General features: G+C 43.4%; 4 protein-coding genes across 12 annotated transcripts in view; 1 reads left to right on the forward strand and 3 right to left on the reverse strand.

Moving 5' to 3' along the window:
• The window catches only part of LOC144038003 (vesicle-fusing ATPase-like), a 47,308-nt gene extending 46,085 nt beyond the window's left edge, over positions 1 to 1,223 (reverse strand). For all 6 annotated transcript variants that reach the window (XM_077550022.1, XM_077550024.1, XM_077550023.1 and 3 more), the window contains exons 1-3: positions 1,074 to 1,223; positions 249 to 334; positions 76 to 172 (exon numbers count right to left, since the gene is read on the reverse strand). In XM_077550022.1, coding sequence (XP_077406148.1) covers positions 76 to 172; positions 249 to 334; positions 1,074 to 1,085 — 195 coding nt within the window. In that variant the 5' untranslated portion in view covers positions 1,086 to 1,223. The remainder of the gene's footprint in view (positions 1 to 75; positions 173 to 248; positions 335 to 1,073) is intronic.
• Positions 1,224 to 2,416: 1,193 nt separating this feature from the next.
• Positions 2,417 to 8,185, reverse strand: psmd11b (proteasome 26S subunit, non-ATPase 11b). Of its 2 annotated transcripts, none has more exons than XM_077551446.1 (13): positions 8,039 to 8,185; positions 6,966 to 7,067; positions 6,678 to 6,874; positions 5,942 to 5,999; positions 5,540 to 5,734; positions 5,304 to 5,448; positions 5,156 to 5,216; positions 5,002 to 5,064; positions 4,771 to 4,896; positions 3,858 to 3,893; positions 3,726 to 3,777; positions 3,448 to 3,590; positions 2,417 to 3,353 (listed from the first exon to the last, which is right to left on the reverse strand). In XM_077551446.1, the coding sequence occupies exons 1-12, from the start codon at positions 8,127 to 8,129 to the stop codon at positions 3,448 to 3,450; spliced, it is 1,269 nt and encodes a 422-aa protein (XP_077407572.1). In that variant the 5' UTR covers positions 8,130 to 8,185; the 3' UTR covers positions 2,417 to 3,353. The 2 variants fall into 2 exon arrangements, with proteins under 2 accessions (XP_077407572.1, XP_077407571.1); XM_077551445.1 differs by having other exon boundaries at positions 2,417 to 3,358.
• A 975-nt stretch (positions 8,186 to 9,160) lies between these two features.
• cdk5r1b (cyclin dependent kinase 5, regulatory subunit 1b (p35)) lies at positions 9,161 to 16,508 on the forward strand. Of its 3 annotated transcripts, none has more exons than XM_077549751.1 (3): positions 9,165 to 9,563; positions 10,994 to 12,035; positions 13,250 to 16,508. In XM_077549751.1, exons 2-3 carry the CDS (start codon positions 11,131 to 11,133, stop codon positions 13,263 to 13,265), a joined length of 921 nt encoding a protein of 306 aa, XP_077405877.1. In that variant the 5' UTR covers positions 9,165 to 9,563; positions 10,994 to 11,130; the 3' UTR covers positions 13,266 to 16,508. The 3 variants fall into 3 exon arrangements, with proteins under 3 accessions (XP_077405880.1, XP_077405877.1, XP_077405879.1); XM_077549753.1 differs by having other exon boundaries at positions 11,043 to 12,035; XM_077549754.1 differs by lacking the exon at positions 13,250 to 16,508 and having other exon boundaries at positions 9,161 to 9,563; positions 10,994 to 12,039.
• Positions 16,509 to 17,020: 512 nt separating this feature from the next.
• Positions 17,021 to 24,914, reverse strand: part of myo1d (myosin 1D) — a 41,165-nt gene continuing 33,271 nt past the window's right edge. The window contains exon 22 of the mRNA XM_077549750.1: positions 17,021 to 19,531. Within this exon, the coding sequence (XP_077405876.1) occupies positions 19,375 to 19,531 (157 nt within the window). The 3' untranslated portion in view covers positions 17,021 to 19,374. The remainder of the gene's footprint in view (positions 19,532 to 24,914) is intronic.

Here is a 24,914-nt window from a genome sequence, read left to right on the forward strand (position 1 = left end):
AAAGTGACCAATTGTGATTAGAAGCTTTTTTCAAGAGCGCCCCCCAGTGGCAAGATGCAGAATGCCAGGCCAGACCTGTGGGAGACTAAAGGCGATGCTGCCCATGTTGACGCTGGGATGCGTCTTCAAGGTGAACACGTACTTCTGGGTTAGGTTGCGCACAGTCACATGTCTGAGAGGAAACAAGAAATAATGAGATGAATTGATACATGATAAACGTTGACGTGCGTCCAGACTGAAGAACTCACTGCTCAAATTGCGGCTCCTTCTCGTTGATGATGGCACAGTTGGTGAGGGACAATTTGTCCGTCGGGCATCGCGCCGCCTGCATCAGCTGAAGAAAGATGATGGACACCATTCGAACAAATTAATCACTTTTAAATCATACCCCTTGATTAAAACCCTAACTACAAACCATAACTTGAAGCCTGGCTAAAACTTTTTAAAACCACAAACCTGGCTTGAAATCTTAGTTGTAAATACACATTTAAAAAGCTACGTTGATTGTTGATCATTGTTGATGACGTAATACGTCGACGTCAACTAAACCGGAAGTTAATCCTTGCTGGCATTTAACTTCACTAATTAAACGCGACAAACGCCTCACAATGACCAGAAAGATAAATATTCGATGTTTAATGTTGAGGCTAAACACAAAGAATGGTCGTATTGTATTTAAAATATGCAAAATAGAAACACAAGGTACTTTGTTGACATACGTCCGTAGCAGTGCTTGAAAAAGCTTTGCTGACGTAAACAGTCACTGGTGAAACGTGCTAAGTAAAGCGTTGTAGCGCTATTAAACTTGTTCACAAACTTCTTTTGAGCCAGACAGAACACTTATTGGTGCGATCGACTGCCCCGGGGCAACTCTTAACACATTTAAGTGGCAGCTAAATCGTGCTAGCAGAGAAAGTGGTCATAAGATTTCGCTTTCCGGGCTGCCAACTTTTGAATGGCAAGTGTTCTTGCAACCACAGATTTTTTTAGTCCTCTAAAATACAATTTTTAACCTCCTCCGTATGTAAAGTAGGTTGGCTTGTTCGTAAACTGAACATTCCATATATACTCACCCTCGTAGTCATCTTTGTGTTGAGATTTTTTGTTTTTACGCTGATTCGAGGGCAAAGAAATTAAGTTTTTCTTCCGCTGACAGAACAAGCGACTGCGGTTAAACCTCGCGATACGGGACGAGATCTCGTGGCATCACGTGACAAACACGTGTCTCTGATGTCACCGCATCCAAGAAGTGCCGGAACAGTTGGTTTATTTTACCCAAATGCAATCTTTCTTTTCTTTTTTCAAATTAAACTAAGCAGTTATACAGAAACAAATAAGGCAGACATGTATCATCAAATGACAAATTACTTGACAATGATTGAGCAAAAGCATTCTAACACTATAATTAACCATATAAAATAAAAGGGGAAAAAAACAAAAAATAAAGTAAACTGAAATTATATTTGTAAGAGGACTATAACAAATCAAATCTTTCCAATAAAGAAACTAAATGAGCTTTACTATCCATAACCAATTTAAAAGACTAAGTGCCGGAACAGTATTATCAGTCCGTCCGTCCGTCCGTCTTCTTCCGCTTATCCGGGGTCGGGTCGCGGAGGCAGCAGCTTTAGCAGGGAAGCCCAGACTTCCCTCTCCCCAGCCACTTCAGCCAGCTCATCCGACGGGACCCCAAGGCGTTCCCAGGACAGCCGAGAGACATAGTCTCTCCAGCGTGTCCTGGGTCGTCCCCGGGGCCTCCTGCCGGTAGGACATGCCCGGAACACCTCCCCAGGGAGGCGTCCAGGAGGCATCCGAACCAGATGCCCGAGCCACCTCAACTGGTTCCTCTCAACGTGGAGGAGCAGCGACTCGACGCTGAGTCCCTCTCGGATGACCGAGCTTCTCACCCTATCTCTAAGGGAGAGCCCGGCTACCCTGCGGAGGAAACTCATTTCGGCCGCTTGTATCCGGGATCTTGTTCTTTCGGTCACGACCCACAGCTCGTGACCATAGGTGAGGGTAGGAACGTAGATCGACCGGTAAATCGAGAGCTTCGCCTTTCGGCTCAGCTCCTTCTTCACCACAACGGACCGATACAGCGTCCGCATCACTGCAGACGCTGCACCGATCCGCCTGTCGATCTCCCGCTCTAACCTACCCTCACTCGTGAACAAGACCCCAAGATACTTGAACTCCTCCACTTGGGGCAGGACCTCCTCCCCGACCCGGAGAGGGCAGTATTATCAGTGATGCATTTAATTCTTCAAAACAGAGTCATTTACTGTGTCCTGAATGCCCTTTAATAAACTCATTAACTAAATATTTAACATTGACCAACATTTTTTTTTAAACCCAATTACAAAGTGAGAAAACAGTTGCCAAGGAATTTTTGTGCCATTTCAAGAGACAGGACAAATTTCTTTAAAATACAAAATATTTATTTTGAAAATGTTTTTATAAGAGAACAACAAAAAGAAGAAAAAAAAAAACAAACATACAAATTGTTTGGTTACTAGCATACCACGCTAATGCTAGAAACTAACAATGGAGAAGAGCAGAGTCGGGGATGCTGAAAGGCAAAAATATTTTTTTTTTTTTTTTTTTTGCCTGATGGGACTTTTTTAACATTGCACCCCGACAAAGAGGCAGAACAAGCGCCAAGGGAACATGGCACTCGTGGTGAAATTTCCTCTCGCCTCTTCTATAAACATACATGAGCATTCAGGGTTGGGGGGGCAGGCATGTGGCAACCATTATTTTTATTTGTTGTTTTTTACAAAAACACAAAACCAAAAGCAAATATAGTGAGTTTAATACACTTCTGAAATACAGTGGGGATTTAAACTGTTGGCAATGATATGACTGAGGGGGGGGGGGGGGGGGGGGTAAAACCAAAATGGAGTATTCCAACCTTCCCAAAAAGTGAACAATGTACTCCTGAAAACCACTGAGAACTTTGAACAATAAGGAACAAAAAGTGTTTTGTTTTTTTTGGAGCAGATCTTGAAGGCTCAAGAGGTTGAAGTGGTATGTACTGTTCTTCTTTTTTTATCTTTTTACTGTGGTTGTACAATAAGATTCCCTGATGGCCTGGCTTGGCCGCTGAGTTTAAATGAGATATCAAAATAAAAGAGGGCCAGGAAGGAAAAAAAAAAAAAAAACACACACACAAAAATGTGATACTGTCCATTGAGGGAGGGAAGGAGGAGGGGTTGTGTCTGATGGTTGGTGGTGCGGGGGGGATCCTGTTCACTGCACTTTTGTCATCTTCTCCCTTGTCCCAGTCTTCAAATGTTACATAAGCTGCTCAAACACACACACACACACGCTTCCTCCAGGTCACGGCCGCAGGCCTGCTCTGAGAAAGAAAAAAGGAAAAAATTGGAAAACGACACTCGGGGCATCATCAACGTCATGTGACTGTATGTGTCAAGTGGAGTCGCTCACCTATGTCAGCTTCTTGGCTTTGTTGTAAAGCGAGTCGACCACTTTGCTCATGTTCTGAATGGTTTCCAAGGCGGCTTCGTACGTTTTGTCCACTGGCGGCTCCTCGAAGATGATCAGGACGCCTTCGCCCTGGTCCAGGATTCCTGAGGCCACAATTAATTATTATTATTATTTTTTTTTTAAATTAAGTTTCACAAAAGCATCACCAAAACCGATTTTCCCATCGTGTCATCTCAACATGCATGTTCAGTAAATCGCATATTGTAAAACAAACATACCGTGAAACTTTTTATCCAGAATCATCTGTGATAGTTTGCGCTCTACATCCCCCTTAAAAAAACAAAAACAAATTTGTCATTAGCAATTCGACCATCTATTTCATAGATAGTGGTTTACTTGAGTTGACTTACCTTAGAGAGTTTGATAAGACTTGATATGTGTTCTATCTGGAAAAACACATAAGAAAAATGCTTTAAAAATGTCATAGGCGTCAAAAATCAAATCCTTGCCTTCCTTTTTTTTTTAAGTTTCAAACTCATCATAAGAAACGTACAAAAGCGTATTGCATTCACTTGAAAAAAAAAAGTCCAGTTTTTTTGACGAATTTTTGGGGGGAGCTTTGTTTTGAGTATTTTTTCTGTTTCATTGAATATTTTTTTCACATTTTTGGGAGTGAAATTTTTTATATATATTTAAAAAAAATATTTATTTTCCTCAGTTTTTCTGAATATTTTTTTCTGAGTATTTTCCCCTGTTTTATAAAATCATATTTTTTCTGTTTTCCTGAATATTTTTTTAAAGGGGTTTTCTTTCCCGCATAGATTAGAGAACAACCCACAATACAGTATACACATTCATTCCTTTATTGAGAGCCAGTAAGTAAACATGACCATCTTATTGCATATGGAGGTATGCGGGAAAAAGTTAGCGAGTCTGCAACATGTCACTTGGAGTTCAGAGATAAAAAAATATATATATTAAAAAAATAAGAACACCAGCTCTTTTTGTCTGAATATTTTTTTCCCCCCGTTTTTTTGAATAATTGTATTTTCTGTTTTTCTGAGTAATTTTTCAGCCTGTTTTTCTGAATATTTTTTGACAGAAAAAAAAAATCAGTAAAACAGAAAAAAATATTTAGAAAAACAGAAGAACCCCCCCCCCCCCCCCCCCCCCTACAAAAAAAAAACAAAGCTCCCCCAAAAATTGGTTAGAAAAACAGGAGTTGTTTTAATTTTTATTTTTTAAGTGAATGCAATACGCTTCCGTAGAAACGAATCAAATGCAGGAGGCTATTTTACCGCGACACCCCCCGTGATCTCCTACCTGCACTCTGGAGAAGGGCTCGATGACCCGGATGAGGTTCTGTTCCAGCAGGTTGTCGTACAGCTTGGCCAGGTGTGTGTTGATGATGGGGTCGTCTCTCAGCTCAGCTCTATACTCTGTGAGGGCCTACGTGAAAAAAGAGGAGGGGGGGGGGGGGGTCATGCTCGCTTGAAAAAAACACAACAAAACTTCCCGTGAGACAAGACTGGACCAAGCGAAGACTTTTGTTACCTTTTCAAAGTCTGCTAACGATCTGTTCTTGCTGGCCTGGGCCACACATTTCAGTGCGTCTGTCTGCAAGGGGAGCGACAATTGATATTTAACAATAAATAAATAAATAAATAACAGTAATCCGGTCTGGATGAGCAAAGGAAATGAAATGCACCTGGCGTCCGGTATATCGCAGGCCCAGTTTCCCGCTGATCAAAGCTTGAACCTCTTCTGGTCTACAACAGAAAAAAAAAAAGAAAAAAAAAATCTCATCTACAAGCCGGTCGACAAAGACGGCGACGCTCCCCCAAACGTGCACATACAAGTTGAGGACAATCTTGCAGAGGAGCATGTATTTGAGGGCCGTGATGGCTCGCGGGCTGTCGATGGAGTCGTAGCCCTCGAAGGCCTCGAAAAAGTAAGAGTACGCCGTCTTCCAGTCCTTCTCCTCGGCCGCGTGGATGATCCCTGCGCACGGGAGACGAGTTGGATGACGCGGCAGGGTCGTCGTAACCCCCCCCCCCCCACCAGCGTTACGCCAACCCTCTGTTGGTCCCACCTGACTGCATGTCCAGCGCCGCCTGGAGCTTGGGAGGACAGTAGATGGCGTTGGCGGTGGTGCGCGCCGAGGTGAGAGCGGCGCGGGCCTTGGGCAGGTTGCTGAGGGCGTGGTACGTCTTGCTCTCCAGCAGCTGCACCTCCACCAGCAGCGCCTTGTCGTCCATCTTCTTCAGCTCCAGGAGCAGCTGCGAGCCTGCGGCGGACAACGGATGCTCACTCAGAAATGCGCCGCTGTTTTTTTTTTTTTTATTTATTCGCCGTCTTTCTCCATCTCAAGTCGGATCTCGGATGCACGTATGCGACTCGGGCCTTAAGTTCCCGTCCCGGCACCAACTGACGACCAGAATAGCAGCTGATGGAAATAAAATGGATAAGGGGACGCCAAACGTCGAGCACCCACCGAGCGCCAAGGCCTCCTGGTACCTCTTGGTGTCAAAATAGAGCGAGATCAGTCGAGCCTGAGGGCACAAGAAAGAAAACGGGAGAAAAATTTATCACATCGGTACGAAATGACAGGAAGAAAAAAAAAACGTTAAAAGTCCTTATATAGACCTCAGCTGCATTTCTGACTTTCTAACAAACATTAATATTATTACTACTATGTGACTATATATTTTTCAATTATTGATTAACTCATCCCCTCCCAGCCATTTTTACTGAAGCAACACCCTTCGCTCCCGGCGGTTTTACTAGATTTTACAAGACCCACAGATTATTGTGTTCTATTGCTATAAAAACATGGAACACACCAAAAGAAAGATTTAGAGTCTCTTCTTTTATCATGAAAAGAAGTACATTTCGATCCTTCTCCATTTTGCAGCAATTAGCATTAGAATATAGCTAAGTTTCATCATTATTGGGAAAACAACTTGTTGCAACATGGCCCTGGTTGATCTCTTATACTCTGCTGCCACCTGCTGGCCGTTTTTGTTATAACTACCATTGCTTTAAGCATACTCATCAGCTCTGAGGCTGCATCAAAGCCTTCTGTATAATCTATCATGAAAAACATTAAAATAACGTATAAATATGTCTTTGGGAGCACGGTGATATTTAAAAATAGAAGGTATTTACAATATTTGGGAGCAAATTTTTTTTAGGGGCTACTAAGTTTTCATTCATTTTCTTGTCTTTACCTCGAGAGCTTGTCGCAAGAAGGTCCTCTTCTCGGCCTTGGCCCACTCGATGCATTCCAGACACAGTTCCACTTCCTGGCCCGTGGCCGCCTCCATATCGAGGAACAAGTCCAGCAGCGAGCGCACCAGCCGGGCCGCTTTGGCCTTGCTGATGGAGATCAGGAACGGCCGCACGAATTTCAGCAGGCCGCCGAGCTCTGGGGACACGGGGGCGGTCGTTAAAGAGACACACGAGACTTTGCCTTAAAAGAATACCATGACGCATTGTTGGGAGTTTTTAAAGTTCACCTGCCGCCTGTCCCGTCTTGGCCAGCAGCGTCCCCAGCTCCAGGATGCTCTGCTCTTTGACTCGGACTGCTTCCTCATCGTTCTCCTGGACGTCTCGCCTCACTGCGAGCGCCAAAGCGTAACAAAAATGGATGAGCGTTTAGCAGACATTTCACTTTCATATCTTCAGCTCACAGGTAAGTAGCAACAAGTAGTTTGCTGGAAGCGTCTGTCATGAGCAGTGGTACGAAGTGGCAAAGTACAAATACTTTGTTTCTGTACATAACATTTTTCCCATACTAACTTTTTTGAGAGACTTTTACTTTTTATTATTTTTTTCATGTTACACATAACTGATAGTCACGTCATTTGTACTTTACCCAATTTCAGCGTCCATGCATGTATAAATACGAGTTGAATCAGCACTTCCAGCGGCATCTTAATTTTACGCGAGTATCTGTACTAGTACTCAAGTACAACGTGTGAGTACTGAGTACAAACACGAGGCGAGCTAGTTGACAGCTAAGCCTGCCGCTGTGACAAGGCAATTTGAGGGCAACCTCGCCAGTGTTTACACATGACAACATTATGCGGAGCACACGTTCAAATTTGGCTTTCTAAAACTCAAAACCATCGGAACAAACGTTGGCGAAACGCTGTCGTGTCATTGTGAAGAACAATATGTACCCAGAAAAACAACAACATGAAGAAGAAAAAAAAAACATGTCACAGCTTCACCAATCACGGTCATGGTGACAACAGGCTAACAGCGCTAGCCAGTTATAATCACCGATCATCGAATGGTACAAATAATACAAACAAATCAATAGCAGGTCGGTGAGAGAAAAAAAATGTTTAAAAAGGACAAAACCCGGCTTGCGTGAGACATCAGGCCTGTTAGCAGAGCGGCTAACGAGCTAACGTCCGTCCACCACGGTAGCTCCCATTCAACAGTGAGTCAGCACCGCACAGCCGGCTCGCCGCTACTCAACTAGCGCCGGCCCACGAGCGACGAAACGCCGAGAAAGCGGCTAGAAAACGTCCTCCGTCTGGCGAGGTGCCCCCCAGGCTCCGAATAAAAGCGTGACTCGTACCTATCGAGTGCAGAATATCGATGGAGGCGTCGCGGTCCGTGCTAATGAGAGACTGAGCTCTCTGAAACTCGACCACTGCTGCAGCCGCCATCTTCCTTATTCAAAGTGCAGCCTGAATGAGAAGTACGTGCAGGATGTGACGTCAGGTGGCTGGGGCAAGCCGGGAAGTGTAGTCTAACGCAAAATAGCCTTTTGTGTTGGACAACAGTAACTAGTCCAAAGCGATATTTGAGTAAAAGTACATAAAATAAGTCACTTTACAGAATAATACTTTGTAAACGCCCAGAAAGCACTTTACAAGCTTACTGTCAAACTAAAGATAAAGCAAATTACATAAAACAACCACAGAACTTTGCTTTAGTAAAGTCTGTGTAGCTCAATGCTAACAGGCAACACAAAATGTCATTGGTGGCTAACGGATAGCATCAGTCATAGTTTTATAAACAACTTTTATTGCAACACAAAAGTGGTGTAATATATATAGACAGATAATATACTACAACATTGACAGGCATATACTGTATATTTCCCCCGTCTGTATGAAGTTCTGAGTCCCCATGTATATTTGTACTGTATGTCTGTATCATACTGCCCCCAGGTGGCCACACCAGAAGGCGCAGCATAATGTCCATTGAGTTGAAGCAAAAATAAAAAATAAAAAAAAAGAAGGCAAGCGCGGTTTGATTTTATAAATTCGCTTTAACTATGGCACAACTGAATGTGTTTATAAAGTACAATATTAAGCGCTATTCGTTCTTATTAAACACACATTGCAAAAAGGGTGTCTTTTTTATGGATGCTGGTACTTTTTTGGTATTTTTATTAATTTAAATGGGGAAAGATTCACAGGGGACATGTGTAGCAAATGAAAGAAAGCAAAAATGTATCCATCTTTACTGTTGATCACCCGCAATACCTTTTACTATACTGTATTATCTTGACAACCTAGCGTTCAATATTTGCCCTTAGCAGACGTGTGTCAAACAAAATGAGCACATTTCCTATTGATTTTGCCCTCGGGGAGTGTAGATTCGTGTCAATGTGCCTCAAATTGGGTCAAACGCAAACGTCCTCCAATCACAGGACGCTTGATGGTGCGTTCAGGTGCACGCGCCACGCACTGTACACATCAGCGCCCGCCGGGGGCTCCGCGCATGCACTCGTTCTCCGAGCGGCTGCGCGGCGTGGACGCTTTACAGGAGGACCACCGCCTTTGCGCCATCACTGCACAACACAACGCCGCACTACACGACGACACGACGACACGACGACACACAACTACACACGCCAGGCAGCTCGCAGCATCGCGGCCGCAGGAGCGGGAGCGCATCCTCATCCCCCAGGCATCCTCCATCGCGGGTTTTCACGTATTCATATGTTGATTATATTTTTTGGTATCATCGGGGATATTATTGCTTCTCTCGGCGCCTTTTAAACGAACCGAGATGCTCGTCAGTCGCCGTTGATGAGGGCGAAGAGGCTCATCTTCATCGTCGTCCTCGCTGCGCAGTCATTCGGAGCGCTGGTAAGCTTTATTTTCATCAGATTCATCTTTTGGCTTGCATGTTACATGGGATGATATCAATTTATTGACGTTTGATATCTTTTCACGCGTATGGATGTTTTTTTTTTGTTTGTTTGCACGAGTGGCTATAAATAGCCTCGATTCCACGCACGGGCTCAAGCTTCAGAACCACGGAGAGCATCCGTGTTCCGGAATTAGCCCCCAAAAAATCCGCAAAAATCAGCTTCACACTCGGTTCCGGGGGGCTTAAATTGTATTTTTTCTCATGGATGACGGCGCTGAAGTGATGCACGATGACGGGCTAAAGGTTCGGCTCGGTTTGGCATGATGCTGCAGTGAGGACGAGACATTTTTATCTCATCGTTTCGTGAAAACGATCCCGTATCCAAAACACGGCGTTCTATACATAACTGGATCTTATGGACGGTGTTTACTGTATACATTTCAGGCGTCCATTTTAGAGATGGTGCATGATTCAGTCATCGGCCATTGCACATTGAATATGGATTTGTGCTCTTGAAATATTAATGCAAACCACCATTTAGGGTGTGTTTTATTTGTTGTTTTTTTACAGCGTGGCACAGGCAGGAGCAACACATGATATATTGTTGATCATTACGTGAGATTATTGTCATTACATCCATCATCTGCTGTTGGACGCCTGATTGTGTGTGTGTGTGTGTGTGCGTGTGTCTAAATGAATCCCTCCAACGCTGCAGCAGAGTCCAGTCAATGCTGCTAAATAAGCCTCAAGGACAAACAACTTAATAAGAGTGAAAGGAAAAATAAATGTGTAAAGCCAATTCGCAAATCACCTTTCACCTCCTTTCGAATTTTTCAGTTTAACACAAGCTATATGGTGAAAAACGCACCTATCCGCGTTTATCTCTCGATTTTTTTTAAAATTTTTATTTACTGCTAGCAGGCGGTATTGACAGGAATAGCTCCTTCAAAAATAGGCTGGTAAACATCTCAAAATGATGCAGAGAAAGTCAAGAGATGATTAGCTGTTAGCAGCTAGCTATGCAAGAGGTAAGCTTGCAGATTCTTTTGTTGCTAACGGCAAAAAAAAAAAGTGCGTTTCTGACCTCCACCACTAGATGGCAGCAGCAAACTATCAACCATCAATTCACATTGGTTTCTTGGCAGTAACAATCCAATTTGAAGTGTTATGGGATTGTACAGCAATTTCTATTCTTATTTGACATCACTCAACAATGGAGACAGACCATAATTGGCAAAACATCATTTATTATTATATTTATATAAGATTTTAAACATGTTAATTAAGATACTTGACATGGTTTTCAGAGTCGGCCATCTTTGTTGTTTACATTTGCTAGTGAATTTGGGAATATCAGACGGCGAATATTTGGGAGGTTCTCTGTAAACCGGCTTCATGATTGTTGGGTTTTTGCTATCTGCCTCAGGGCTCGGTCCCGAATCCGTCTGATCATTGATCTCGTTGGCTTCCGGCAGCCGCCATCCGGAGAGTGAAAATTGAGCGGCACCGCCGAGACGCCCGCCGTCCCTTCCCGAGATCTTCCGTCGTCTCCTCGCCGTCGCCATGGGAACCGTGCTGTCCCTGTCGCCCAGTTACCGCAAGGCGGCCCTGTTCGAGGACGGGCCGGCCACGGTGGGCCACTACACGGCGGTGCAGAACAGCAAGAACGCCAAAGACAAGGGCCTGAAGCGCCACTCGCTCATCAACGTGCTGCCGTGGAAGCGCATCGTGGCCGTGTCGGCTAAGAAGAAGGGCTCCAAGAAGGTGCAGCCCAACGGGGCCTACCAGAACAATGTCAGCCACCTGAACAACGAGAACCTGAAGAAGTCGCAGTCGTGCGCCAACCTGTCGTCCTTCGCGCAGGATCAGAGCACGCCGAGCGACAAAGCCGCCGCCGCCGCCGCCGCCGACTCCTCGGTCAAGAAGGCCCCCGTGGTGGCCGCCGCCCCCGCCGGGACCCCCAAGCGGGTGATCGTGCAGGCGTCCACCAGCGAGCTGCTGCGCTGCCTGGGCGACTTCCTGTGCCGGCGCTGCTACCGCCTCAAGCACCTGTCGCCCACCGAGCCGGTGCTGTGGCTGCGCAGCGTGGACCGCTCCCTGCTGCTGCAGGGGTGGCAGGACCAGGGCTTCATCACGCCCGCCAACGTGGTCTTCGTCTACATGCTGTGCCGCGACGTGGTCTCCTCCGAGGTGGGCGGCGAGCACGAGCTGCAGGCCGTGCTGCTCACCTGCCTCTACCTGTCCTACTCCTACATGGGCAACGAGATCTCCTACCCGCTCAAGCCCTTCCTGGTGGAGAGCTCCAAGGAGGCCTTCTGGGACCGCTGCCTGTCCATCATCGAGCTGATGAGCGCCAAGATGCTGCAGATCAACTCGGACCCGCACTACTTCACGCAGGTCTTCGCCGACCTCAAGAACGAGAGCCAGAAGGAGGAGGAGCGCAGTCGCCTGCTCATCGGACTGGACCGGTGAGAGGGGTGCGGGGAATGACGGCGGCGGGGGGGGGGTTGGGATAAAATTTTTGACGTCTATAGTCGTCAATGGCACTGCATGAATGCAGACTTCTTCAAACATGGGAAACACATTAAAACTAACAGAAACAGAAGAATTTGAACGGTGAGACATATTCAATCAATTCAGACTAAAACCCCATTGAGTATGGAGTTTTTAAGAGACTAACGGGAATAACAGTTTGGGAGCAGGGAATGATGGGTTTTTGAATTAAAGACTGCATGCTCTACAGGGTTTCAGTCTGGAGATTGATTTCAATGGGTTCAAGTCTCTTCTTTCGACAGGGTTTAAGTCTGGAGATTTGATTTTCTTCTTACCTTATTCACTGCCGGTCCTTTTCAAAGTTGAGTTCTCCATATTGACAGCCATTTTAGAGGATTTTGACGGTTCCACATCCTGTTACTTATTAATGGCTTCGTCAAAAACACGTTTCCGACAAGGCTGACAAAGGTCTTTAGATGGCAAAATAATACAAAATAATAACAAAGATTCCATTTTTCTACCTTCTATTTTTCACTTTTTGCTATCAATTTTCAGATTTTTCTTTTGACAATTTTAAGGACATTTTATGGTAATTTTCGGGATTTCTTCTTTTGTTTTTGGACATTTTATAGTTATGTTTTTAATGTTTTCTTTTATGCCTTTAAAAAATAGATTTTTCTACCTTTTCTCTTCCACTTTTGGATTTTTTCTGCCTTTTTTAGTATAAATTTTTTGATAATTCTTTGGAAAATTTCATGTACATTTTATGATAATTTTCAGGATTTCTTCTTTTGTTTTTGGACATTTTATAGTTACGTTTTTAACGTTTTCTTTTATGCCTTTAAAAAAAATAGATTTTTCTACCTTTTATCTTCCACTTTTGGATTTTTTCTGTCTTTTTTGCTATAATTTTTTGGAAAATTTCATGTAAATTTTATGATAATTTTCAGGATTTCTTCTTTTGTTTTTGGACATTTTGTAGTTAACGTTTTCTTTTTGCCTTTCAAAAAGATCATATTTTTCCGATTTTTTTGGGCAGTTCTTTTCTGCCTTTTTTTTTTTTTATTGAATTCTTTGACATGAAAAAAAAAAGACGGCAAAATAATAATTTCATGACAGATACACAATTATGTAAAGACACATTTCAAGCCAGGTGTGTAATCTTTGCTACCTGTCGTGTGCCCCGCAGGAGGGCCATCGCCTGACTGGCGTTCGTCATCAAGCGACACCAATGAAATTGCTCCACCCCCTTTTTGGCATCCTCTCTCCCGCCAATGCGGACTCACGTGGACTTTTGACGAGTCCGGGACGGAACGTCAGCTACGTTGAGGCGTTGGGACTTTTTTTTTTTTTTTTTTTTTGAGACAGTGTTTTCTCGGACCAGACAAAGCGGGGAACGCTGGGATGGAACGTTGCGTCATCGGACTTTTTCTCAGCCAGAAGGCGATGATTTTTTTTTTTTTTTCATCTTATGCGACAAGTTACTGGATGTTTTCACACCCGTGCGGAGCTTATTTATTGCTTTTTATTTATGGCTCTTCTGGAACAAGCTCTTTTTATTTGTAATAATTGGTTATGAGGATTAGAATGACATGTTTTTTGCACGCCTGCCAGCGACTTTTGAGGAGCAAACCTTTTTGTCTTTGGACTTGACGATAATTGCATTCGTGTTGATTTTTCGCTCTGCTTGCTAACATGATTTTTTGCTACTTTAGCGTGCTCATCATCTACCGTTAACAGTGCCATATCCTCCATCACGCTCTCCCTTACACTGATATCTACTCACTTTAATGACTTTTAAGGAGCTGGTTAACACGTCAATGCAACATTTGAGCTTGAGCGGTTTTTTTTGGTCTCATCGTTGGCGGGAATGACGATTGCTTCCGGTCCGAGTGTCAGGGATTGATGACGGATGACCCACGGGAACAGTCTGACCAGCACAAAAAGACGACCAAACAACAAGTGACAACAGGATTCGAGTGGAGTGAAAAGACGAAAAGTAGTTGATTGGTAGTTTGGCTTCAGTGGGATTTTTTTTTTTTTTTTAAAGCAAACTTGCACACCTTCTTCGTTTCAGACCAGGAGATTTTTATACTTTATGCCGATGTCACGTTAGTCCCGTTTTTATTTTCCCCATATTTTATGGATTGCATCACATTTCTGACGGTTTCAAATTTTGGGGGTATTTTAACTCTTTGACTGCCAGACGTTTTCAGAAAAGGGATGCCGTGGGTGCCAGCCGATTTAAGCATTTTTGACTGATCTTTCAAGGTCCACAGAAAATGATGTGTTTGGACTATGGAAACACACATACTACCAAATGAAAGATTGGACTCTCATCTTTCATCAGAAAAAAAAGTTTGTTTCTACCTTATTCCGTTTTTCAGTAATCAACAATAGAAAATGGTTAGTTTCACCTCTGTTTTGAAAAAAAAAAACGTCTTTTAACGTCTTTGGCACTCCTCCATAGGATTTTCCGAAACGTTATTTAACGTTTTTGGCAGTCAAAGAGTTAAGTCGGTGTCCCATTTCCCCCCGTATTTCGCGCAGTTGTCATATTTCTCCCGGCATCACAGACACGTATACATATTTTGCTACCATAATGTATTTACATGCCACCGTCACGTTTTTTTTCCCCATATTTAATTTCTTCCATGATTTACTGGTGCCACATTTTCACACCCCATTTTCACGTTTTTTTAAAAAAAAAATTTACACCCGCAATTTCACATTTCTCCCATATTTAAGATCAGATTTCTTCCATAAAATGTCCATCTCACATTTTTTCCCGTACTCATTTCACTGCCAGCGGTGTCACATTTTGTCTCCACCGATAACAAATTTTGCGCAGCTTTTTATTTTATGGCGGCAAATTTCTCCTGTTTTACCGTTGGTGTCGCATTTATTTGGCCCTGTACTTTTTGTTTAGTCAAAATTTTTCCCATCACTTTTTTTTCGACCTTCAGATTTCCCCCGTATTTTATTTTGGACATATTTTTGTCTCAAATTGCTCCTGTTTTACTTGTGGCATAAAATGTCTCCCTTTTGTATTGCTGCCGTCACATTATTTTTTAACCTGTCTTGTTTTGCCGCTTGGTTATTTCTATGGTTGATCTGTATGCCCCCCCCCCACCCCAACCCAAACACTTTTGCTGAAAAATTGTCATCCTGTCTCTCCTGTATAAGTCCTTGTATTTTACTGCCGGCGTTAACTCTTTGACTGCCAAAAACGTTAAATAACGTTGAGTAAAATCCTATAGAGGAGTGCCAAAGACGTTAAAAGACGTTTTTTTAAAAGAGAGGTGAAACTAACCATTTTCTATGGTTGATTACTGAAAAATGGAATAAGGTAGAAACAAACTTTTTTTTTTCTGATTAAAGATGAGAGTCCAATCTTTCATTTGGTAGTATGTGTGTTTCCATAGTCCAAACACATAATTTTCTGTGGACCTTGAAAGATCAGTCAAAAATGCTTAAATCGGCTGGCACCCACGGCATCCCTTTTCTGAAAACGTCTGGCAGTCAAAGAGTTAAATTTTACGAGCATTTTACAAAGTCAATAGACGGAGGGAAGGCTTGCAAGTGTGTTTAAAAAAAAAAAGGAGAGGTCACATTTGAAGACGATTACAAGTGCGCTTGGCAGGAAGTCACAAGAAATTGTGCTAAGGAGGCTTTTATGTGCATAATCTAAAAATAACACATCACTTGGAGTACAAGCAATGCCCCCCCCCCCCCAAGTAGTTTATATATTTTTTATCTTCTAAAACCTTCCTGTTCTGCTTTTGAATGCCATTTCCAAAGTCATGTTTCCGCCAAGCAGTTGTCATTTGGGGAAAAAAAAAAAAAAACATTGACGTGAACTGGTGAAAAAGAGGCCCTAGTGCTCCACTTTTTTGGCGCCCTTTGGAAGAATACCAACCTTTGGGGGAAAAAAAAGGGTGCCAAAAAGTGACTTGGAAATGCAAAGAAATATCAAGAAAGAGCAAAACAAAAACAAAAAAAAAAGCACATTTCAACATCAACAAAAAAAAAAAGCATCTTTTTCCTCCACTCGCGTCATCGAATCGTTTGACAAGCTTAAAAAAAAAAAAAAAAAAAAAAAAAAAAAAAAAACACTGGACAAAACTGATGATTTTGTGTCCGGTGTTGCGTATCTTGTAGATAAATAACACAAGTGGCTCAGACCAGGTCGTTTGCGAGTATGTGTGTGAATGTGTGTTTGTACAGAAGATTGTGTGGGAACAAAGCTGGCGGGGGGGTGCGAGGAGGGGAGGGGATCATGACAGTTATTAAAATGTCACATTTTTTCCAACAAACAAAAAAAAAAAAAAAATGAAAAAAAAAAAAGAAGCTGTTGTTGTTCCTGATTTCATTTCCCGGTTCGGCTTATTTTCATTTATTTTTGTACTGTGCTGAATATAAAATCCAAATAAAATGCACTGATTGTTCCCGGACACTGATGTGTGGATTTGTGCGAGTTAGCCCGGAAAAAGCGTTAGCCGCTCACTTCGCTTGAAAAAAAATAAAAAAATAAAATAAATAAAGCCCAGTGAGAGGCAGAAGGACGCGAAGAAGGCGAGTCACTGAGTCAGCGGGCCGAAGCGCTAACCAGTCAACACCGGGAGCCAATTAAAGCGGCCCCCGGTGACTGGCACGAAGCGGCGTTGTCACGGCGACGACGAGGATGATGGCGAGCGGGGCGGCGAAAGTCACTTAACGTTAACAGGTGTCCGTGATTCATAGTTTTTTTTTTGTTTTTTTTTTTACAGGAGAGCTCAGTATTGTTCATTCGATTTGACATCATCATTGCTCTCCTTTTTTTTTTTTTTTTTTAAAAATCCAACAAATCAATTAAAAAAAATGTAATAATTATTTTTTTTTTTTTTGTGATTCATAGTTGACGACTTCCTGTTCTCGCGCGCGTTTGGAGAAAACATTCGCACACAAGACTGCAAAAAAGTACTGCATGTACTGTTTATTGCTACGAGAATATGACAAAATGTATGCAAGAGAGGATATTCAAATGAGGCGCACGCAAGACTGCATGTAAATACAACACACAATAAATAACGGGGGATTTGGCGCACGCGCGACGGGAGAGCGCGGTTGGCACACAAAAGGCAACATTCGAAGTGTACTTTTACGTAGTGGTACGTTTCCAGCGGTACCTTGACATACAAGTGCCCCAATGGTGGGAGTTTTTGGAGTTAAGTTTGCAAAGCGAAGCCACTGCAGTGAAAAAAAAAAAAAAAAAAAGTGGGGGCAATCAAGGTAGCGAGATGCCCTGGCATGTGGGGCAAGGAGAGCCCAAGATGCCGATGCACTTTGAGAGCACGGCTTAACCATCGCATTGCAGACTGACGAGGCAACCTGAGCTCAGGTGCTGATGTCACTCGCTAGGCCACACCCCCTTAAAGGCACGCAAGCAACACAAATACTACAGTTTGTTCAGTACGGACTTTGAAAAAAAAAAAAATAATAAAATACTGTTCAGTACTGACCATTTTTCATTTTATTTATTTATATTATTAGATTCTTTTTTTTTTGGGGGGGGGGGGGCGAGAACTGATTAACTCATTCACTGCCATTGATGGCTATTCATTTGAACTATTTCTGTTAGTTAAATTTTTTTCCCCACTTTTGTTAACAAGAATATAAAAACAGATATAAAATTTGTGATTAATCAAGACTTAACTGTTGAAGTCATGCGATTAATTACAATAAAAAATTTGAATCACCTGACGCGATAAAGAAAAAAGATTATAAAAAATTTGGGGCGTCAGGCGATTACATTTTTTTATTTTAATTAATTGCATGACTTCAATAGTTAACTCACGAATAATCAGAAATTTTATAACTGTTCTAAATGTACAATAATTTTTTTCCTTAGGTTTTAATACTCTTAACAAAAGTGAAAAAAAAAAAAAGTTAAACTAATAGAAATAGTTCAAATGACTTTTTGACGTCTATAGCCGTCAATGGCAGTGAATGAGTTTCAATAAGAAACTTCGGAATAAATTCATAACCTAAGTCAAGGTACCAGTGTACTTCTCATGTATATTTGTTACGTGCACTTTTTTTTTTTTGGTATCGGTTTATCATCACGTTTCGGACCCTGTCCACATTTAATGTGTCACGCCTCCCGATTTTTAGACTTTTGAGGAGAGGCGGAATGAAGAAAAGCAGATTAAGGAAAGAGAAGAGGAAAGGAGAAAGGAACAAATTCCAAAGGAGCAAATTCCAAAGGAAAGAAGGACGTAGGGGGAGACAAGAAAGCGGAAAACTTTCCCGCCACCTCTTCTTCTTCTTCTTTTTGGCGTGACAGCGCGAGTTCCTTCCGAGGCTGGAGAATAACGGGCTAACGAGCGGATCGGGGACTCGAGCGCACGCATTCTGCGCTCGCTCGACCGCGCCACTGAACGCAAACCTCCACGACCTTTGACTCACTTTACACACACGCTTTACTTTGTCACACAACATGACAATAAAAGTGTGTGTGTGTGTGTGTGTGTGTGGGGCTCCTTTGGGTTTAGAGTCTGTTAGCATTTGTTAGCATGCGGCTAATGCTTCATATGTGATTCTACTGAGGTTTCCTTCATTGCGGAGTACTCGTGTGTATTGTATTCATCCAGCCATCCCTTCATTCATTAAAAAAAAAAAAAATATTGTATGGCTTCGAGCGAGAGGCGGGGTTAACCCGAGACGGGTTGCTGCCAATCAGGGGTACGTATTGACAAACAATCATTCGCACGTTTTAGAGCAGCAGTTCTCAAACTTTTAGGGTCCACATGAAATTAAAAGGTAAACTTAAGCGGGTTTCATAAATACATTTCCAAATAAAACTGAATTATTGTCATACAGTGCTGATGATTTTTCTTATTTTTACGGCTAGTGCAGTGGCGTGCAAAAGTGGGGGCTGAAGGGGCACTGACCCCCCCCCCACACCCACCACCCCCGCCTTTAACGGCCAAATTTGAAAAAGGGCAATAAATGAGAAAATAACTATTTCCCATCAATTAAATTAAATTGCGGACGTGCTCAACACATCCCAACTAAAAAGTCAAAAACCGCCTTTGGCCTGGACGAACGTTTATAATTAACACTTTTAAATGTTTAAACTTATTCTTGGATTGACAACAAAACAAAGTCAATATTGCACAAAGCAAACAAAAGAAAAGAGGAAAGAACATCACTTTGGCGGATGATCCAGCAGTGCTAACTTTTTGAAAGCTGCGATTGGACGCTTCCCGTAAACAGACAAACAAGTTCAATCACCTTCCCGGCCTGCTGGGGGGGGGGCGGGGGCGTCGGCCTTCAGTTGGCGGGGACGGCCAGCACGTAGCCGGCGCGGCTCTTGGTGAAGTCGGGCTGCGATTGGTTGATCTTGGGCTCCACCACCACCGTGCACTTTTTGCCGTTCATGCTGCAGTGGATGGGAGTGTTGACGTTCACCTGCAGCTTCCTGCGCTCGCTGACGCACAAAATAACACAACGCACTTGTTAATACATTAAAATGCGCACAAATGTACACTTTCAACTTTATACACCTTGAGATCCCCGACAGGCTGCTGGCGGAAAAGCACACAATTACCCCAGGAAAGAGATCAGCACCCCCCCGTGCTCTCCAAAACCCTCTACTTCTTGCACACTCTCTGACAATGACAGCGCCACTGCCCCCTACTGTAGTGGATGTTCAATTACAGGTTATTCCTGGTCACCTGAATCCCAATTTTTAAAAAAATAAACAAATAAATAGATGAATAAAAAATAAATAAAATGATATAAATAAAATAATATAAATAACAAAAATAAATAAAAGAATATAAATTAAAAAAATAAAAAATAAAAAATAAAATATGATCCTACAGTACAGCCAGTCTGGCAATACTGGTGGAAAAGCACACAATTACCCCAGGAAAGAGATCAGCACCTCCCGTGCTCTCCAAAACCCTCTACTTCTTGCACAATCTCTGACAATGACAGAGCCACTGCCCCCTACTGTAGTGGATGTGCAATTACAGGTTATTCCTGGTCACCTGAATCCCATTTTTTTTTTAAATAAATAAATAAATAAATAATAATAATAAAATATTAATAAAATAATATAAATAAATAAAATAATATAAATAACAAAAATAAATAAAAGAATATAAATTAAAAAAATTCAAAATAAAATATGATCCTACAGTACAGCCAGTCTGGCAATACGTAACACAAATCCCGCTTTCCCCTTCCAAACTCAGGACAAGTCGTCACCTGATGACAGCAACTTGTTACGCAAGCACAACAAGTCACTCATGAACACAAACACGCCGCCCACAACGCACTCCTCCGCAGAGCCGCTGCATGGGAGCTCCAGTTGGAGCGGAGGGGAGAAGTCACTGCTGGTTGCCGTGGCAACCTCCGCCAGCCCAACTCCTCCATCTGTCATGGCCGCCAGCCAAAGGTACTTTGTGTGTGTGTGTGTGTGTGTCTTGCTGAAATGCCAGAGGGATGCTGGACTTGGCGTGAAGGGCAAACACTCGGAGGATTACACACACACACACACACACATGCACGTCTCCAAATAGATAACACAGTAAAATCACATTGTGTCGATAAATAGAAAAAAGATTATTTTTAAGGTCACAGGATGATTTTTCATTCCCAGCAGGCCGTCTGAGCTGCACTGACCTCCCCCAAGGCAGACTTGCACTGCACTGGCCTCTCAAACAGTAAAAATCAATTATTTCCTTCTCCTAATCGCATTTTAAACCACCGAACACCCCCCCCCCCCCCCTTACACTCTTGCCGTTGTGAGCTCACGTTTCACTACTTCACCCAGATCGCAGGACAAGATTGGAAATTTCAAACACGCCACAATCAGAGAATTAGGTGGCGGGACAGAAAAATGACGTGAATTGCACATATAAATGCCGACAATGTAACAACGAGGCACAGCTAATATTCTGACGAACGCTCACCACCAGCAGACGCGAAGGATTCAAACAGCTTGCGCGTCTCCCACAGCTCTCCGACTACAATTACAAAGAATCGAGGCCAATCAAAAGGTTATAATCCCCGTGAAGGATTAAGTGCGCAGCTTCTGGATTATTCTGCATTAGTTTGATCTATGCGCGGCTGATTAGCATGCGCGCAGATACAGTACACGGCTCTCGACTCGACTGACAGAAGGGCACGTGAAGGACGATAATGCTAATTAGAATCGCTACTCCTCGTTATTCACGTGTCTTTGCTGATTGAGCAGAAAAACAGCAAAAAAAGAGCAGATTGGCACATTTCACTCCCACGGGAAGCCGTTTTGTTCTTCTTATAGATTTTTGTCGTTTGCTAACAATAGGCGTTTGTGAGTACGTCCAAATGATGCGGGCTTGTTCTACCTCACATGTGGAGAACCTCCCGGCCATGCGGATTCCTTCTTTTGTCTCGGCTCGATGCTCATCTCACCGCAGGAGCTTAACATCGACTTTCTCTCCCTCTTGAATACATTTAATCGATAGCGCTTTTTCTTTATGCCTTCTTGCTGACCTACCGAGAACCGTGCCGTGCCGAGAGCCCGCAAGCTCAGAAGCTCCCAGAGAACGCGTTTATCATTTGCCCGGAAACGGCTCAAACGTTGATCATTTCCAGTGCAACAATTCCCAACATGGCAGAGGATTATTCGCAAGAACTGGGAAGAACAAATATTGTTGTTGTACCTAAATTTGCTGTAAAGTGAAAATAGCTTTGAAATGAGAAGTGTGTTAACAACCCTGACAAATTTGAATGATTAAAAATCAGCAGTTATGCCAAATGTGTCTCTTTTTTTTTTTTTTTTACCTCTGTCTACACATCCCTAAATGTTTCCGAAGTAAAATATGTCTGCATAAAGCCAGGTCGTTGCTTTCCGCGCCGCTACAAAAGGTGCTAGCCATCAGCTAGCTTGCAAGCTAGCAGGCTTTGCCTTAATAATAGCTATTAGCTAAGCACGTTGTAACTGCGCAGGATAACCACTAGCGCAACCAAAGTCGCTCAAGTTTTTTTTACTTTATTTTTTAAACCACATCCAGAAATGGTGGACAACAGTTTTATATAAAGCACCACAAAATTCAAACGTGTCTTTTAACTCTTTGACTGCCAGACGTTTTCAGAAAAGGGATGCCGTGGGTGCCAGCCAATTTTAAGCATTTTGACTGATCTTTCAAGGTCCATAGAAAATTATGTGTTTGGACTATGAAAACACACATACTACCAAAAAAAGATTGGACTCTCATCTTTCATCAGAAAAAAAAAGTTTGTTTCTACCTTATTCCGTTTTTCAGTAATCCACAATAGAAAATGGTTAGTTTCACCTCTGTTTTGAAACAAACGTCTTTTAACGTCTTTGGCACTCCTCCATAGGATTTTACTAAACGTTATTTAACGTTTTTGGCAGTCAAAGAGTTAATTCACTTAACTGGGTCTTTTGAGTCAAAAACAAAACAAAACAATAGTGACTCTAAAATGTACATTAAAAACAGTTGCGTCAAAAACAATCCAACTTTGGGTCAAAAATAGACTGATCCTCTACGTGGGTCGAGTTGACCCAACTTTGAGTCAAGAAATGGGTCTTTGAGCGTAAAACAACTCAGATCCTTTACTTGGGTCACTTTGTAAAAACAACCGTGAAAGTTGGGTCAAATTGACACATAAAGTGCATCGTTCCATTTTTGATCCATAATTGGGTTATTTTTGACCCAACCGTTTTTTAGAGCGAACTTAATAAATAAGTACAGCGTGAGTACTTTTGCCACCTCTGGCAGTTACACTTGCAGAAGGAAAACAGCAGCAGGTGATGTTTTTTTTTTTAGATGAGCGTCATTGATTTTATTCATGCATGGCAGAAGCTGCTCACGTGTCACCTCCTCAACCTGCTCCATATGTTTGCCGTGCCTCAGCCGCATCTAAATAACAGTGACTCCCAAAGGGGGGGGGTTGGACAAAAAGAAGCACGACCCCGTCCCCACAACATTTGGACATTGACTGTCCGTCTTCCCGCGGGACGGCGGGGTGAACGGCGCGTGCCAATAGCAGCTGTTGCCGGGAATGCGCACATGCGGCGCTTAAAAACAAACGGGCCACCTCAGCGGATGGGTGGGAGGTGAGGCAGAACCCGGAATCGCGGGGAAAGCGGCGGCGGCGGCTGCCTCTTGGGGTGGGGACGGTCGCACTCCGCAGATGGCGGCGGCGGGGTGTGTCGAATGAGCCTTTGTGCCAAGTCACTGATCAGGAAAAGTCATACGTAAAGCAGTTCCGTTGAAAAACTAAAATGCTAATGCTAACATATTGATGGGAAACGTTATTGGCGGGGAAACAACTAGTATCAATAGTCATAGAGGCATATATTCCTTATCCGCTGTGAAAAATGGCTACTATTGCAGCTTCAATCTTCTTCGGTTGCCTGTATGACTATTAGACTGCCCCCTGGTGGCCAAGGTGGGCACGCCAAAAGGAGCACACATTAAGTGCTTAATTCTTTACATTCTATTTATGTTTTGACGCTCTACGTACAGTATTTCCCTTCTCTAAATCAGGTAAACATTTTTGTTAGGTCTCTCTGAAGAGGAAAATGGAACACATGAGGCTCTTGAAGGAGGCGTGAAGGAGGTCGCTGCGATGTAGCGTGGCAAAGGTGTCGGACGGGATGGATGGTGGCGAGGAAATGAGGTCATCAGGCGAGTGTGACACGGAATGAGCGATGACGGATCCACTGGAGAGGTGGCGGACGATGGAGCTAATCATGCTTGTGGGCAGGGAGGGGAAAAATGAGGGAGGGGGGAGGGGGGGTGGAGTAGGTAGGACCGCTGTTGCTGGGCGGAACATGGGTACCCCCCTTGGCATGGGCCGAGGTCACAAGAACAAAGATGACAATGTCGAATTGAACACAAAAAAAAAAAAAGCAAGATAAGCCAGTCGTGTTCTGGACTTCGCGTAGCAAACATGCATGCGGGGTCATTAATGGATCGCTTACTGATCAGACAAACGTGGACGCAGCTGTCGCCATGGCAACTGCATCCGCAGCGCCCCAGAATGGAAACGGGAGGCAAGGGGGGGGGGGGCAGAAGAACAAAAAGAGGAATGTGAGGAATGACAGGTGAAAAACAAAAGAGGAGAAGGGGCGCAGCTGGTGGGAGAGTGGGAATAAGGAGGGGGGGGAGGAAGAAAAGGGGGATGGGGGAAGAAGAGAGAGGCACGGTGGATTAGGATGAAAAGGAGGGGCGAGTAGAGAGAAAGGGTGGAAGGGAAACGGCAATATGAGACAAATGGGAGGAAAGAAGAGAAGGAAATATGGAGGCAAATTAAGGAGGAGAGAAAGTGATGGAAAAAAAGGAAGGGATGGAAAGACTAGAGAAGGAGGGATGAAGTCAAATGAAAGGGATGGACGGGCAACAGGGGATGAATGGAAGGACACGAGAACATATAGAAGCAAAGAAGGGACGAAAACGGAGGGAAGAGTTGGATGTGAGGGGGAAAAGAAAATGAAGAATGGGCTGGAGGGCAAGAGCAGAGAAAAGGAGGGATGAAAGGAAGAGAGCGTGGAAAAAAGAAGGTACAGAAAGGAGAGGATGGAAGCAACAGGGGGGGGGAATAGAAGGGAAAAGGGAAAGGAGGGATGGAAGAAAAGAGGGGAGAAACTGGATGAGATGGAAGAGGAAAGAGTCATGGGTAAGAAAGGGAAAAATATACGAGGGAGGACAGAAAAAGGAGCGCATCGCTTGCATCAGTGAGGAAGAAAGATTTGATTCAGCAGAAAGTGTTGTGACCTTGGCGTGGACGAGCAAATCGACCCTCTCTCTCTCTCTCTCTCTCTCTCTCTTTCTCTCCATCATTCCGGT

This window comes from Vanacampus margaritifer, chromosome 18, assembly GCF_051991255.1.
Source record: "Vanacampus margaritifer isolate UIUO_Vmar chromosome 18, RoL_Vmar_1.0, whole genome shotgun sequence".
Taxonomy (NCBI): Eukaryota; Metazoa; Chordata; class Actinopteri; order Syngnathiformes; family Syngnathidae; genus Vanacampus; species Vanacampus margaritifer.